General features: G+C 55.5%; 1 protein-coding gene across 1 annotated transcript; it reads right to left on the bottom strand.

Annotated features, from left to right (window-relative positions):
* Nucleotides 1-4,782: 4,782 nt before the first annotated feature.
* KLF15 (Kruppel-like factor 15) lies at nt 4,783-16,460 on the bottom strand. Its single transcript, XM_011950755.1, has 3 exons — nt 16,189-16,460; nt 14,013-15,119; nt 4,783-6,027 (listed from the first exon to the last, which is right to left on the bottom strand). The coding sequence occupies exons 2-3, from the start codon at nt 15,092-15,094 to the stop codon at nt 5,859-5,861; spliced, it is 1,251 nt and encodes a 416-aa protein (XP_011806145.1). The 5' UTR covers nt 15,095-15,119; nt 16,189-16,460; the 3' UTR covers nt 4,783-5,858.
* Nucleotides 16,461-16,805: the final 345 nt, after the last annotated feature.

Raw genomic sequence — 16,805 nt, 5'->3', positions numbered from 1 at the left:
AAGAATTCATATTCTTCAAACTGAAGCATCAAATAGGGGCTTTCCAAGTGCAGCCACTGGGGCTGAGAAGCCCCACAACCCTTCAGGAAAGGCCAAAGAGACAGTGGCTGCCAGAGTGATGGGTTCTTTCACACCAGGGAAGGGGTCGAGTACAATGTCCAGTGGAGTACACTCCGGCTGCTGCGGCTCCCCGTGACCATCTGGAAAGCATTTTGCCAGCGTGAGAGATTGGCAAAGAGACTCAGGCATCAGGAAGACTGAACCCACTGCACCTTGGCAGCTCTGCAAGGATGTGGATGGAATCCCAGCTGTGTGCCCAGATTTGTGGTAAGGCCACCAGCTTGGGAAGGCTGGGAGAGGGCAGGGAGGGGCCTTTGCCACCCAGCCCAAGCTGGGAACCAGGACTCCTGGTGTGGCACCAGGGTGTCCTCTGATGGTCAGTGGTCCAGCTGTCCTCCCAGCAGTGCCACATCAGTGTGAGTGTTCACGCCTTGTCCAGGGATTCAGGGAGAGAAGAGCACTGCCACTTTGCTGTGGAAACAGACAGGTGTCCTTCATTTCTCTGTCAAGGTGACTTTCGTGCATTTAAACAGAGCCCTCTGGGGGTAGCTGTTCAACAACTCACCAATTAACCCTACAGAAATGGCATCGATGTCATTTCTTCATTTCATGCATAATGCAAAGACTTCCGTGGGAAGGAGGAGACCCTGAGAACCACGCTTCAATCCTTCACACAGTTTCCCTGGCTGTTCACATCATGGGGGATTTACAGCCAGACTAGTAATGTGTTATAACTTTCACATCGCAAATGTCTTCTCTTTCTCTATCAATATTTGACATTTGCATTTAGGTTTTAAACACATTTGCAGTGATTTAGAACTATTTCTGCAGAAATGTATTTTCACTCTTCTCATCAGGTATTTCCAGCTCCCAGCACCTGCTGCCCGCTCCCTTCCCTGGCCCCCCTCAGCTGGGTCCGTGGTAGCCTTGCGCCTCACTTTTGCGCTGGAGCCGCCTGCTACAGACACTGCTCTTGTCTTTCAGTGTCGGCTCAGCTCAGGGTTGAGGTCAAATTCACAGAACCCAGAGGATGGAAAGAGGAGGGAACATCCCGGCTGGATTCTGAGAACAGCCTGGGGACCGGCTGCGATCTCTATCAGTGCTGGGTGCGGGTATGTCCGTGCGCCAGGACGGCTTGGAGAGCAGAGTGGAGCAGCAGGGCCAGGGGAGGCTGACAGTGGGGGACTGGTCACTCATCTCCGGGTCCAGACCTCCAGGAGGGGCTTCTTTGCCGTCCCTGACGGGTCCGGCTGTTTGTGGCACAGAGCAGGACCTCACAGAACCGGAGCCGAGCCAGCGCCTGAGCTGTCATCATTTGTCTTCTGCAGCAGTGCCGGGAGTTCCCTGTCCTCATGCCCACTCCTGACGTTCTCCCATGTGGATTTTAACTCCGCCCTGCATCTTTTGTTTTCTTGCAATCCCTCCCCTCCCCCCTCTGCCATCCCTTCCAACTCTCTTTTTACCTGGTCCTGGTGCCCTCCCACTATAGCCTGGGCTCTCTCTTTCTTCCTTATTGAAAATAGCAGGGCATTTCTAGTGCCCTCCCAGCCCCGCAGGGCACATGGAGATGTGCACTTTCCTTGAGTGTTTGAATGCTGCTCTCTTTGCCTCATTCTGCATCTTTTGCACTGGCCCCATTTTCGTCTCTGTTCATCACCAAATGAAGTGGGACCTGCTCAGACATGGCCCCCACTCTCAGCCCTCTCCTGTGGGTTCAGATCCCCTCCTCACACCTCCACTGTGCAGGTTGACACGTTCATTCCTTGCAGGTTCACGTGCCAGGCCTTGGATAGCCTGAACCAATACAGCACAAGGAAAATGACAATTTTCCTGGAAGCCCTGGTCCTGAGGCTTTCTGCCTGTGCCCCCTCTCCACCTGCCAGCTCCCATGGCCCCACATAAACTCTAGACCCTATTCAGGAACAGACAGTGATGGCATTGCAAGGGTTTGCTGTCCACAAGAGTCAAGATTGTGTCATTTGCAGCCTTGGTTTCCCAACCAAGGCATCTTGGCTCCTGCGCAGGGCCTCTTGGCTCCTCTGTTCCCACAGAGTTTCCCTTCTTAATAATCTGCTGCCCCAGAAGTCTGACTGCTGATCCCAGACTTATCAATGATGCCCTTTCTGAGAATGTGGATGAGGCCATGGAGAGCTGAACTCACCTGGCACCACCAGACGTAGCCATGCTGCCAGCTTATGGGAAAGAGGACCCACTGTGGGCACAGCTGGGGCAAAACAATGAGCTTGCCATGGAAACTCCTGGCTGCCCTCTGCTCCTACCTCCTTGCCTTCTCCCGCAACATGTGCCCCACATTTCAGCTGTGCTCACGCTGCCCAGATGACAACTGCATTTTCCAGCCTCCCTGGCAGCAGATGAGGCCAAGTTACTGAGTTCTGGCCAATAGGATGGGAGTGGAAGTGAGTGTGCAAATCCCAGGAGGGCAGGGCAGAAACACGTCCCCTTGCCTGCTTCTCCCAGCTGACCCAGTCCTGTGGAGCCAAGGTGGGCATTGGAGGAGCAACAAGAGCAAAAGAGGCTGAGTGCCCTGCACTCAGTCCTCTGTGCCAGCCCAGGCTGCTCCCTCTGAGACCATCTAAGCAGAGGAAAATAAACTGCTATCTTGTTTAAGCCACAAAGTTTGGGGATTTCTTTGTTATAGTAGTCTAACTCATACTCTACCTAGTACAGTGATCAGTAAATGGTACTTCCTTCCCCTCTGCATGCCTTAGGGGCAGGTGGGTGGGTGGCGCCATAATTGCTGGAGTTCCTGCTCTGTAGTCTTCCAGCTTCCACTTCTATTCCTAACCATGGTGAGCCCAGGGCCCATCTCCACCTGCTTTTTCAGCTTGCAGGCCAACACAGCACTCCCCTTCCAGCCACAGAAATCACAGAGGGTCAGAAAGGTGGTGGCATGGGGATCTCTGAGGCAGGAGCCAGGCCAGGTGCCTGCAACAGACTCTCAACCCCCGCCAGGGCCAAGGCAATGCTGATATTGGGGCTGTAGCAGGAACCCTGGGGCTGCCACACAGCTGGGATCTGCATCCTGGGCTCTGTATCCAGAGTCACTTACCATGTGCCACCACGCTGCTGCCCGGGGCCTTTCACACCACTCTGCAGGGTGAAGGAGCTGACATCTAGAGAGGTCTAGGACACACATAAAGAGCTGGAGCCCAGGATCAACAGACAGTGTGGCCCCAGCAGCCCTCCTTCCTGCATTGTGCTGTGCTCCCCACAACTCAGCCAAGACCCCCAGGAGGCACACTCACCACAGGGAGGTGCGCCATAAGTGTGCACACACACACAATTCAGGTGCAAGCCTGGAAGCCCAGACTGAGAGGACCACTAAGACCACCCCCTACACACACTCCCTGCTGCAAGACAACAGCAGGCTGCTGGAACACACACCCAGGGGAGGTGAGCAGTGTGTCCGGCCGGTCCTTGGCACAGAAGGTGCATATGCTCCCGGGGTTATTCCACCTCCCATGTCATCATCCTGACCAGACAACAATCCTCCCTGTCCCTCTGACGTCCCTCTTATCTAGGGCTGCACTGCTTGTTTATGGATGAAGAAAGCCCACGTTAACAAGGCTGGAAATCAATGCCTTGCTTCCCTAGAGTGTGTTTGCCCACAGAGGGTACATCCGGTCAGGGGCAAAGGACAGAGGTCACCAGGCTCATGGCCAGTCAGGATAGGATGTCCATCTTCCTATCAGCTGTGCTGTGTGCTAGGCTGCTGGTAAGAACAACGGCCTCTGCCCTCTGAGCTGCACGACTTTACACACACCCCTACATTCAGATATCTCTCTGCTGGGAGCCCATGGGTGCCCTACCCCCAGCCTCCAGCTCTCCAAGGGTTTCACCGAGAAACACTTGACCCGACTTGCATCCAGCTCTTATAAAGCAAGGGATCCTTCTAGAAAGTTCTTGCTTCCCACGGCATGTGGGTGGGTGAACCAGGGCAGCCCTCTCACTGTGTGCTTCACACCAGCTGAGCCACTGAAGCAGGCCTTGGTCAGCCTCCATTTTCTTGCCTTTCCCTGTGGGGCTCATAGTCCCTCCTTGTGCTTGGGTCCCCACTTCCCCCACGCTCTGGCCATCATAGGACATGTGGAAGCGTCCAACCTCAACTGTGCAGCCACACAGCCAAGACCCCAGGCACGTTGGGGAGTTAGGGAGGATGGAGGACGGGGCGTAACTGCATATACTAGCCTCTCTGAGTCTCACCTCTGCCTGCTCAGGATCCGTAACACTTTCATAGTTACCCATGCCAGGAGGAAATGGCACAGTCACGTTCCTAAGAGGGTAAATACTCTGCCAGGGCACAGCAGGCATATAGGGGGTATGTAATAGGTTTGGTGGACTGGATGGGGGTAGGAAGTGCAAGAAAGAGTCTCTAATAGCAGAGCAGGTGAGCCTTGCAGGACCGGCCAGGCCTGAGGCAGCTTCCCACAGGTGCTGCCGGAATGTGGGCTGGATTTGGGTTTACAGAGCTCCAGGTCAGGGAGCTGAGATGAGCAGAATCTCGGCAACTGGCTTGGAGCTGAGATGTGTGGGAACCCTACACCGCTGGACCAGGGCTGGACCCCAAGGGGCCTTTCTATCCCTCCAAATACAAAACAGCGTCCCCTGAACTCTGCGAAGGTGGAGACATAGGTGATTCTCAGCCCCAGAATCACCTCCACATCCCGGCAAAACAGGAAGACAGCACGTGAATGCCAAAAGTTGTGAGTTCTTTTTCTTTTTATTGGCAAAGTAAATATATTTTTATGAAGGACCAAAGAAAATATACATAATTGTAATATATGTACACCAGCTTCATAGATTTTTTTAAATTTAAAATTTACACAAATGTTGATATGTTATTAAAAGATATTTTATGTGGATGGACCTATGTACAGTTTATTTACATACATTCATAGGATGTGAAATAAACCTGTCAAAACAAGCTAGTTCATTTATTAATTTCTAGACAAAATAAGGAATGCATTTCTAAATCAGGGTTGGGAGGCTCTATCTAGTTCTCTCACACCCAGGACAGCCTGGCCCTCTCCTCTCAAGGCCACCCTAGAGGCTGGTGTCTGGATTTGTCTGGGAAACCAGAGGAGGGGATGAGCCCCTGGGTACAGGCGCTTCTGGCTCTTTCTGCCCTGCACATTTAACTCAAGCACATGCACTGCCAGCCCCCCAGTGGGGGACACTTTTCACTTCTCTCCCACCTGAGGCCCCAGCGGCCCGGTCCTGACACCCAACCCACCCCCAGGGCCCTGCCCACACCCTCTGGTGATCATGCTGAGCAGGCATCTTAGACAAAGCCAAGCCACCCTCACACCACAGTGCAGCCCTGGACTTCTGGCCTACTTCCTTCTCCCCCAGCATGACTCTCTCTGGGAACCCAACATTTCAAAACTGCACATTTCATCTTCACCGAGCACTAAAGTTCTGGCCTTGGCCCAGGTCGGGGGAGCCCAGTGGGAGAAGGGCCAGGTCCCCAAAACTCTGCCTGCAACCAGCGGTTGCAGCAGAGGCCTGGCCACCACGGGAAGGCACGAAGGCACGAAGGCACGAAGGCCTGCCTCCAGCCCCGGGCGCCGGGGGCCCAGCCCCCAGGGGCGCGGGTTTGAGGCTCTAAGTACTCCCGAGAAAGGCAGCGGTTGGCGGGCCCTGGGTTCACACCTCCCAGGCTTTAGAAGGTGGGCTGGTAACATTGTCATGTCCCTCTGGAGGAGGCAAATAAATTATTGCTTAAAAAAATGGGGCTGGGGTGGGGATCTGGGGTGAAGGACAGGTTCGGGGCGCTTTCAGTTCACGGAACGCACGGAGCGGCTGCTCCGCGGGAAGCGGTGCACCTTGATGTGCTTGGAGAGGTGGTCGCTCCGCGCGAACTTCTTCTCGCACACAGGACACTGGTACGGCTTCACGCCCGAGTGCGAGCGCCTGTGCCGCGACAGCTCGTCAGAGCGCGAGAACCTGCGGGACATGGCGCGGTCAGCGAGGCCTGGCCCTGCCTGCCCCGACCCCACAAAGATGTGAGGATGCGAGGCGCGCACCTGGCACTCACCCAAAGGGTGGCTGCACAGACCTGCAGCCTCTACAGAATTAGAAGAGGGTTCCCCATCTGCGTCGGTAAGGCTACACCAGTTCTCAAAATATCAATTATTATTTTTTTTTTTTTAAGATAGGGTCTCGCTCAGTCACCCAGGCTGGAGTGCAGTGGCGCGATCACGGCTCACTGCAGCTTCCCGGGTTCAATCAATCCTCCTCAGCCTCCAGAGTAGCTAGGATTATGGGTGTGCCCACCACACCCAGATAATTTTTGTATTTTTTTTAGAGACCAGGCCTCCCTATGTTGCCCAGGCTGGTCTCAAACTCCTGGGCTCATGCGATAAGGCTACTTCAGCTTCCCAAAGTGCTGGGATTAAAGGCATGAGCCACTGTCCCAAGCTGCCCCTGCTACCCCTCCAAGATGGAAAGAACTACAGTAAAGGCTCATGCTGGCACAGTGGGCATTCTCTGTTGGGAACTGCCAGAGCAGCTGTTTTAAAAGCTCCCAACAGGAAAGGACCCCAATGCTCCCAGGGGCCAGGGCTTTCCTCCCACAGCCAACCCAGTGTGCAGGAGTCTCTGAGACCACAGGTGCACTCAGTCGCTCAGGCCCTGATGCTGGCTGCCTCTCACCACCCTGGCCTCATCTACCCCGCTGGACCAGAACTCCACAGGGGCATTTGTGAAGGCTGGTATAGGACAGCCCATCTGGAGGGGAAACTGAGGCCTGGGAGGAGGAAGCAGACTTCCTGTGCAGCACAGGGAGAGGGGTCCTCAGACTTGAGCCCACCCACTCCTGGAACCAGCTGTGCTGGAAGCTGGGCCCTCTAAGGCAGGTCCAAATAAAGATTGACCCTGCAAAGTGCATCTGGGAGTTCAGGTGGCTCCCGACATTTCCCTTTCTTGGCCCCGCTGGCCTGGGAGCAGGCATTCATGTGACAGTCAAGAGCCCAGGCTGCATCGAGGGCCTGGACTGCTTGCCACCGATCTCAGGGATGTGAGGCCCTCTCCACCCCTGGCTTAGCAGCAGGACCCTCCCACCCCACCGACCCCTCCTACGACACACTATCCCGCTCTGTGCTCCACCTGCATTGACTTTTCCTTGGTCCTTCTTGCCACAGGCCATTCGCACATACTATTCCCTCTTTCTAGAATGTTCTTCCCTCCCCCTCTGTGCTCTCTCCTACCCATTCCTTAGAGCTCAGTTCGAATGTCACTTCCTCAGGAAATCCCTCCAGGACTGCATCCAATTCTAAGCTCCCGTGGCATTACACACCTCTCTCTCCTCACTCTTGTTGTTGTTTTGATTTTAAATTATCTTCAACTTTTTGATGACTGTCAGTCTGTCCCACTAGACCGTCAGCTCCATGACAAAGGATATGTCTGTCTGGCTCCCTGTGGTCTTCCCGTGACCAGCCCAATACCTGGTATATGGTACGTGCTAAGGAGGTGCATTTCAATGCAAGAGTGGGCACAGCAAGCAGCCCCAGGGGGGCAGACACTGTCAAGGAGCAGTCCCAAAGCATGCGCACGCGTGCACACACATACGGACAAATACAGGCACACAAACATACACAAATGAATATGTGCCCCCACACACTCACGCGCGCACACACGCACACACAGGCACAAATTCATGCCCCCATGTACTCACGCACACACACACACACACACAGGGACACCAGGCCCAACACCCCTTTGTGGACCAGGGCCACCCAGCGAGAGGCGATGCCCCGAACAGCAGTTTCCAACCAGCGATTGGTAAGGGCTGGTGATACCCTGGTGCCCTGACCCTGTGGGTGGAGGAGTAGAAGGACCCAGCAGAACATGCTCTGGACAAGGCACAGGGGGTGGCAGGAGGGCCTGCAGGAGGAGACAGGCACTCCCACCCACATCACAGAGTGGTGGTGGCACCAGGCACAGGGCAGCGCTCTCAGCACATCTCCACACTAGGTGAAGCCCAACTGCCCTGCCTGTCAGAGGAGGAAACTGAAGCTTGGGGTGCTGAGGGCCTGATCCAGGGTCACTGACAAGACAGAGCCCTTGAGGCTGGAGCAAAGGTCTTGACACAGCCCCCTGCCCTGGCGATGGCAGATGACCTGAACTCCCAGTCAGCAGAGCCCGCCAGCCTCCTCCACAGGCCTGGCTGGGTGGTATGTGTCACAGGGCCCTGTGTCAGTGAGGAAATGGGATAAATGTGCCCTGGCAGTCAAAGTCGACACCTGTGCTCATGGGCAGGACACCTGCCCCCAGCTGCAGCTGGGCACACAGCTTCTGAGCAGAGGAGCTGGCCCAGGGCAGGGGCAGGCAGAAAGCTGGCTGCAGACACAGAGTGCCACGCCTCCCAGACTGCAGCCCTGGGGTCACCCAGCATCTCACTGGCCAGGGAGCCAGGATGAGCCAGCCCCATTGGACTGGCAAGACCATGGCAAGGGTTTAAAGAGGCCACGTCACACAGCCCAGGGGACAGAGTCTCAGGTTCCTGCCTTGACAGTTCCCACCCTACTGGGTGCCCTGAATGGTCCTTTCTGGGCCTCAGTTTCTTCACTCATCCAGTGAAGACTTTGGCATTCCTGCCCACCTTCCAAGACTCATCTCAGAGACCACAGGTGGTGGCATGGGGCCACATAGCTCTCTGGTCATGGTGACACCCTGGGAAGGACAGGCTGATGAGAGAACCAAGCTGGACAACATGCTGTCCTCACCTGAATTCCCTTCCTGCTGCCACAGGGTCCTGGCACCTGAGAGGACCTTCCCTGGGAACCAAGTCCTCAGAAGACCCCTGCCTCACCCCTGCATGCCACATTCTTCCAAACAGCAGCCAACAGAGAGCCCTGGGGACTACAGTGGGGGACATGGGAACCCGGTGGGTAAGATGCAGCCCTTGTAGGCAGTAAGCTCTGCCACTTACCAACCAGGCAATCTAGAAAAGTCACCAAGCTCCCTGAGCCTCAGTTTCTCTACCCGGACACAGAGAGAACAAAATACCTATTCCTGAGGACTGTGAGGTTTGTACAAGGCAACCAGTAACAGTTTAGAGACCTGCTTAGCACGTGGCAATTATTCAAGAATCATGAGCTCTTATCACCTGCATGGAGTTGAGTGTTGGGCCTGGCTTCTGGTGAGGTCCTGTTGCAGACAGTGCAGCACCATGATTTGCACTGAGCTGTAGGGCAGAGGGTAAACAGGGGTCCAGTGTCTCTCTAGAGCAGCTATAATGTCAGGACTGGTGCATACAGCACTTCTATGTGAAGGCTTCCCTTCCTTGAGACACTAACCCTCATCTGCCAGAAAGACACCACCACAAATGGTCCAGTCTCAGAAACTGCAATGGGAATGATGCTCCCTAGAGTTGTGCAGTTCAAAACCTGCCCAACCATACTGGGGGCCTCTGCCTACAGAGGGAAGGAGGTCAGAAAAAGCCTCATCACACAGGGGTCATGACAGCAGGCTGGGAGCCAGACCCCTAGGTTTGAATCCTGTGCCTACCACCTCTTGGCTCTGACACTCAAGAGGAGCCTGCAACTCCTCTTCTCTGTCCCCCCACCCCACATCCACTGTGGATGACAAAGGTACCCACCCTGCAGGATGATGACAGTTATTCATATTCATATTCACTGCAGCAGAAGGGATTCTTTCTGTATGGAATGGCTTGGCCATTCTGGAACAGGACGTTCTGCTGCAAGGAACAAAGGATGCCTATGTCTGAGAGTGAGGCAAGGAAACTTCTAGGAAGGCAGGCAAGCAGTACTTCCCAGATGGCTGGATCAGAACAGGGAAAGCCTGCTCTCAGCCCTGTTGAGGGTGCCAAAATCATGTCACCAGAGAAGGGACAGGGAATACTTTCAGGACCAAAAGCAGAAGGAAGTGGAGGCTGAGTACCTGGGCAGGTGCCGACCTCAGCAGTGGAGGGAGGGCACTGTCCATTACACAGAGGGACAATGGGGCTGAGGGGCCGTCGCTTGTTCTCCGAGCACAGGACACAGTACTAGGCCAGAGCCAGCCTGGGGCAGGAAGAGCATCCCATTCATCAGGGCCACTAGGAAGAAGAGACGAGGCCTGGGAGTAGAGAGCTCCCACACGGGGAGTAGGTGAATGTGCAGAGCTGCCACCCCAAAGACCAGGCTAAGCTGCAGATGGAGGTGGAGGTCCCCAATACCAGAGTTAGCACCCAACACAGGGGTGCAGAGGGAGGTCTCTGAGTCTGGGCAGACAGCCTCAGTTGAACTCCTGGCTCTGTGGCTTACTGGCTGTCTGACTGGAGAATTTACCTAACTCTTCTGTGCTTTAATTATCTCCTCTGTGAAACAGGGACAATATGCTGATGCCAACTAATTTTGAGAATTACATAAATTAATATGTGTGAATTTTGCTCAGAGCAATGCCAGGTATGCATTAGAGGCCCTGGTTATTATCTCGATTGTGGTTGTTAGCTCTTTTCCCATAGCCCAGAAGCATAACGCCTTTTGGGCCGACCTCTTAGTACGAGAGTGGAGGCACACACGGCGACTCTGATACCAGCTGGGACTGCTGGGCAGCTAGAGCAGGGCTCTGCTTGGGCTTAGGCACGCAACCCACATTCATACTCACTAGCTATGTCCCTGCAGGCATGTGATGTGAGCAGTCTGTGCCTCAGTTTCCCTCTCTGTGAAATGAAGATTGGGGCCTACACTTTACCAGGCAGTTACAAGGACCTGATGAGCTAATGCGAAAACCTTAAGCTGTCACTACAGCCTCAAGGGCAGGGGTCATTCGAGAGGGCACAGAGAGGGCTGATGCCCACGTGGAAGCAGGAGCCTGAGCAACAGTGGGGAGGCCAGCGTGGCTGGATCCTACTCAGTAAGGGGAAGAGACAGGCGAGCACATTGTGTGGGTCTATGGGCCAGAATGAGAAGCTTGAATAGAAACTGAAGCATAGCAAAGTACACTTAAAGGCCTCAGAAGGTAATGAGCTCCCCATGGCAGGAAGTATGCAAGTTACAATAGTGGATAGAAGGGATTCCAGCTCTGAGAAACTTAAGACTAGTGCCCAGCATACAGTGAGTGGTCAGTAAATATGCCATCTCACCATCATCATCGTTACTCTTCCAGTCCTGTCCAGACCCAGCTATCCCAAAGCGGGGTCCATCCTCCCTCCTGACTGCTGCAAGGAGCTGCAGGGGTTCCCTCTCAGTTGAAGACTATCACCATATTAAGAGACACAAGCAGAGAGGGCAGATCCCAAGCTTCACGGAGCTCCAGGAAACTAAGGCAAGATCCCTAAAAGCCAACTGAGGACTCCCCGCATCCTCAGAAAAGCAGCTGTCCCTAGAGGCCGGTGCCCTCAGCTCCCAGCTGAACAGCGCCTCTGCCACGAGTTACCCCCTGAGGACCAGACCCACTCCAGGGGACCCTGGGGGAAGCTGGAGGAACCCTCAGGAAGCCCAGGGCATGGCTGGCAGCAGGGACAGCTCCTGGGGGCAGTGCCACTGTGACCTCACTGGGCCAGGCAACCATCACGCCTTCTCCTGCCAAGTGGGTCCTGGGCAGCACGACCAGTGCCAGGGCTCAGATGTGTCAGAGCTGAATCCCCTCCACAAGTCCCCACTCTCTCATGTACCTCATTACCTCCTGAGGCCACTGTATAGAGAACTAAGATCTGCCTCACCAAGATACACTCTGGGCTGAGGGGCCTATCAGCTCTTTGGCTCTAAGATATCCAGGAAGAAGGCTGGTCTCAGATGAGGACCACACCTGCCCTCCCCACCACCCTACCCAGCCTCACCATGACCAGAGGAGCCACTTGCCAATGGTCAACTATGGCCAGGAGACGGTGCTGAAAGCTGAGCCTGACTAGGGAGTCCAGACTGGTGCTTGGTGGGAGGCTTCCCTGCCTCTCTGCAGCCCCTGCCTGCCCCCACCAAGAGGAGAGTGCATGCAGGGCCCCTGGGAGTAGGGGGCACCTCCACAATAGGCACCGCCCTCTTGGGGGCTGGAGAGAATACCTTCAGGGTTCCTCCTGAGAAACTGCCTTGTATGAGTTTGTATCCTTGTGATGTACAAACAACAAGAAGGCCACTGCGGAGCCCTGCATGCCTGCCATGGGCTGCAAAGGGCTAGCCCTCCACTCTGCAGACAGGAAACTGAGGTTCGGAGGGGGACCACCCCAAACGCACATGGCAAGTTGGTGGCTGACCCAGATGTAGGCTCAAGACCACTGCCCCCACACTCCTATGCCCTCGCCTTCTCTACACAAGTTTCCTGCTTCAATCAAGAGTGCTCCTGGCCCTTCTCTCAGCTCCTCTGACCTCCCACACAGTGTAACTGCTGCTGTGTCCTCTCACAAGTAGCCTGTCAGCCCTGCACCCACTTGGCAGGCCTAGGTACAAAGCTCAGAGAGGTGGGGACTCCAGGATGGAGACCTTATGAGGCCCCAGGGTGGGCTCTCGCAGAAGCCTCTCCGGTCTGTCTGAATGGGGTGGGAGACAGGACAGAGTGAGGTCCTCACTCAGGAGGGGCCTCCATAAACCTAGACACTGTTCAGGAAAAGTCCCTTCTCTGGCCAGATTGGCACTCAATGGAAAGGCGGCACCAGTGCCACAACATACATTCCACTCACAGCTCCCTCAGCCTCACTGGCCAGGACCTCTGCCCCAGACAACTCTCAAGAGCTCTCAGAACCAGAGTATGGTCAAGAAAACAAAAGCTGCAAACTGCTCCCTGGGTGCTGCACCCACACATAACACACACACACAGGCAGTCACACATGGTGCACAAACACCTAAGACATGTATGTGTGCAAACACACATGGTCACACGGCACAGACACAAAGAAAGCAAGACGCATACACATGTGGACATACATACACACAGCCACACACCCGCTGGCGAGGCCCAGGCCTGTGTACATCCCGAGATACAGAGATGAGCATGCCCCATCTCACACACACAGCAGCAGCCACAGCAGCAAAGATGGGGAATGTGCCAACAGCATACAGCGCCCCCAAGGCAGGACAGAGATTCCTTTGGGATGAGCATCTGGAAATGCAGAGGGCTGGCTCTGGCACCTCGGAGCACATGAGCTCTTGGCAAGCAGCCTACATTTCAGGAAAAGGTGGATACCCCTCCCAAGGGGGTTGTCAAGGAGGTTGAGCAGCACCCAGTGCTCAGGGAAGGGTGCTGGGTAACCATGGTTGGGACACTGCCAGTTATCATTTGGGGCCTGATTTCCCCACTGCCATGCAGATCAGACAGCCTGGGTTCTGCCACCTGTGACAGCACTGCCAGCTGGCCTAGCCTCCCTCTCGGTTGGCCTTTGCAGCCTCCCAAACACGCTTCCATGTCCCCAGAGAGGAAGCACGGGCTAGGCCCAGCCCACACGTCTAGAGACATCGGTGAATGAAGCTAGTCCCACTGGTTGAGGAAGCAGCATTTTCAGGATGTGACCTCTCAAATCCGACCCCCGGGTTCAAATTCCATTCACAAAGCAGAGTGACCCTGGGAAAGTGCCTGGCCAGTCGGAGCCCTGGTGTCCTATGATGTAAGTTGGGATGGTGGTACTTACCCTGTGGGGCTGTGGGCCCAAAGGGAGCCGCTGCCTGGCCCCTAGACCGCACTCATCCTTCCTCGCCTGCCCCTCAATCCCCACCCTTGTCAGACTGGATGGGGAGACCCAGCAGGCAGCACAGGCCAGCAAAGCCTTACCTGGCCATCAGGAAACTCGAGACCAGTTGGCTTCTGGCTTCAGGAACCAGAAGGACCAAGGAAGCCTCCAGGCAACTGTGCCAGCTCTGGGCCTGCACTCCCCTGCCCCTCCCTCCCCTTCCTCATTCGCCTTCTGTTAATGGTGGAAAATTGCCCTGCTGCACACCCAAGTAAGCAGACATGAGTGGCTGTGCTTACCGCCCAGGCCTGTCACCCGCTATACTGACCTCCAGCCGCAGCCTGGCCAGGTGCAGGCGAAGGGCTTCTCACCCGTGTGCCGGCGCAGGTGGGCCTTGAGGTGGCTGCTTTTGGTGTACATCTTGCTGCAGCCGGGGAAAGTACATTTGTGCATTTTGATGAGTTCTGCGGCTGGGTTCTTGGGGAACTTCTGGCCCATGAGGAGACCGGCAGGGCCAGGCCCCAGGGGTCCTGATCCAACAGGCTTGGCGGCGATGGGCACAGGGGCAATGCGCACAAACTTGGAGGGCAGGTTCAAGTTGGAGGAGGGCACCACCTGGGGCACGAGCGCGAAGGTCTGCCCCTGGATGTTGACCAGGAGCTGGGCAACCTTGACATTCTCCGGGGCTTGCCCAGGGGAGGCAGGCCCCGTGCCCGATTCCTGCTTCACAGGCACGGGCTGGATCTGCAGCAGCACTGGGATGGGGCCATCGGGCGTGGGGCCCCCACCTGGGCCCTGGACACCTCCTGCACTGGCACCACCTGGTGGAGGAGAACAGCGCTCTCTCCCGCTGGACCCAGGATGGAGGTGGCTCCTGTGTGGCCCAGCTGAGAGCTGGCTGCAGGCATCCAAGTCCTTGCTGTTCCCCTCGGGGACCTCCTTGACTCCCGGCTCCATGTTCTCCTCCAGAAACTCTTCAATCTCCTCCAGTGTAGGCTGGAAGGGCCGTGGGACGTCATCAGGGTCACCCAAAGGAAACTCGGGGAAGCAGAAATGCTCCCCCTTCACAGGGGTCGCTCCCCTTCGCCAGGGCCCCCAGACCATGGGGCCACTGCTGGCCCCAATGCTACTGCCGCTGTCCCCGCCACTGCCCAGCGTGGCCTGGGACAGTAGGAAGTCCAAGATGCTGTCCTGGCTCTCGGTGCCCGGGCCTCCACCATAGCAGGAGCAGAGGGCTTGAGAGTCGGGACTGGAACAGGAGCAGGGGCTGGAGGCATCGCTGTCATCTTCAGAGACGGGTGAGGGCAGCATGTGATATGCCCGCCGGCCAACCAGCCTATCACCCAGATACCCAACTGGGCATTTTGGCGACGAGAAGTTCTCGTCCACTGGAAGTAAGTGGTCCACCATGCTGGCCTGGCCGTGCCAGTGGCAGCTGCAGGGAAGGAACACAGGAGGCCTGGTCAGAAGGACAGTGCTCATCTGCCACCTCTCGGGCCTCTGACCCCACCCTCAGCTGCCTGCCCACAGCCTCCCATTGCCAAATGCCTGGATCCTGCTTCCATCCCCCCGGAGAGCTGTGCCTGCAAGAGTGTTTTCTGAAATTGCACCACCTGTTTGCAAAAGAGACCTCTCCAAGCCCATTGCACAACCAGGGGCACTTCTGGTTTCAAACAGATTTTCCAGAATTATCCTGGAAAATAGCACATGTGTGTGTGAACAACTGAGTATGGGTGAGTATGACAGAAGGGCATGCGCAAGGAGGCTCTCTGGACCCCAGGAGGGCCAAAACCCCGAATCAGCCTACCGTCAACATCATAGGAGTCACTGGACATCTGAGGACTCCTGACCTCAGCGTCACGCCAGTTGAGTCACAGAATGGGGGTAGAACAGCCATTTGCCCTCTGACCCTCATGTTGCTGAGGCTTCCAGAGGGTTGCCAGATTACGCAAATAAAAATACAAGCCGACAGTTAAATTCGAATTTCAGATTTAAAAAATAAACTACTTTTAAGTATGTTCCCAATATTGGATAGGACACACTTATATTTAAAAATTATTTCACCTGAGATTCAAATTTAACTAGGCCACCTGCATTTTAACTGGGCAAGTGTAGCATGCAGGCAAAACAGTCAAAGACCAAGAAGTGCCTGCCCGCATGGCTGTTTCCCCACCTAAAGGGGAAAACCTCCTCCACTCTCCAGTCCTCAAACCCCGCTGAGCCTTGACTGCCCTGTGAGTGGCACAGGCTTGAACACAACCCTCTCGCCTGCACCCTGACACTTTAGCATCCTGGTGGCCAAGGCCCTGCCCCTCTGGTGTTAATCCATGGCGTGGAAGCCAACCACTGGGGTCCCAGAGCACCTGCATGTGCATAACTGCCTTGGACTTCGCACCCATCTAGTGGGAAAGGAGATAACCACCGCCCCCCAGCCCATCCTGGCCAGTAAGGAAATGGAGTCCCCTGCACTGTCTGCCACTGCTCTCTCCATCTGGGACACTCACCACCTTGGGAAGCTCAGCTAATGCCTGTCTCCCCCTGAGACAGTGCACTCCATGTCTCTGCTGCGTCCCCAATGCCTGGACTGGCCCCTGGTGCCCAGGAGGGGCTCAGAGAACCTTGACAGAGAGAAGGGAAAGCTGCATCCTCTGAAGCCAAAGAACATGCTAGGTCTGGTGTCCAAGGAGAGTCAACAGTGTCCAGCTGTGACAGGGCCACCTCTGTGAACCTTTGTCCCTGCTCAGTGACCAGGGCGGGCTGGGTGTTTATCAAGCTTGGGGAAGGGGAATGCTCTGCACCAAAGTCAGAGGTTCTCTGCTGCCCAGCATCACCTCTACACCCAGCCCCTCTGTCTCCAGGACCCCTTCAGGACCTGGCACTCTGCACTGCCCAATGACCAATACCATCATCAGCTACGACCTTGAGCAAGTCCTTGCTTCCCCTCCCAAACCTCAGTTTCCTCATCTGTTCCATGCTTCAAAGATCTCTAAGTCTCTTCCTGCTCAGGGACCCCAGGACCTTTGACCTCAGTTCCCAACTTATCCAGGAAGCTTCATGGAACTCCAGGAAACTAAGACAAGGTCTGTACCCCAGGCCAGTTTTACTAGGAAGACATTTGGCT

This window comes from Colobus angolensis, unplaced genomic scaffold (genome assembly GCF_000951035.1).
Source record: "Colobus angolensis palliatus isolate OR3802 unplaced genomic scaffold, Cang.pa_1.0 Scaffold31, whole genome shotgun sequence".
Classification (NCBI taxonomy): Eukaryota; Metazoa; Chordata; class Mammalia; order Primates; family Cercopithecidae; genus Colobus; species Colobus angolensis.
This window is presented reverse-complemented; position numbering and strand designations above follow the sequence as displayed.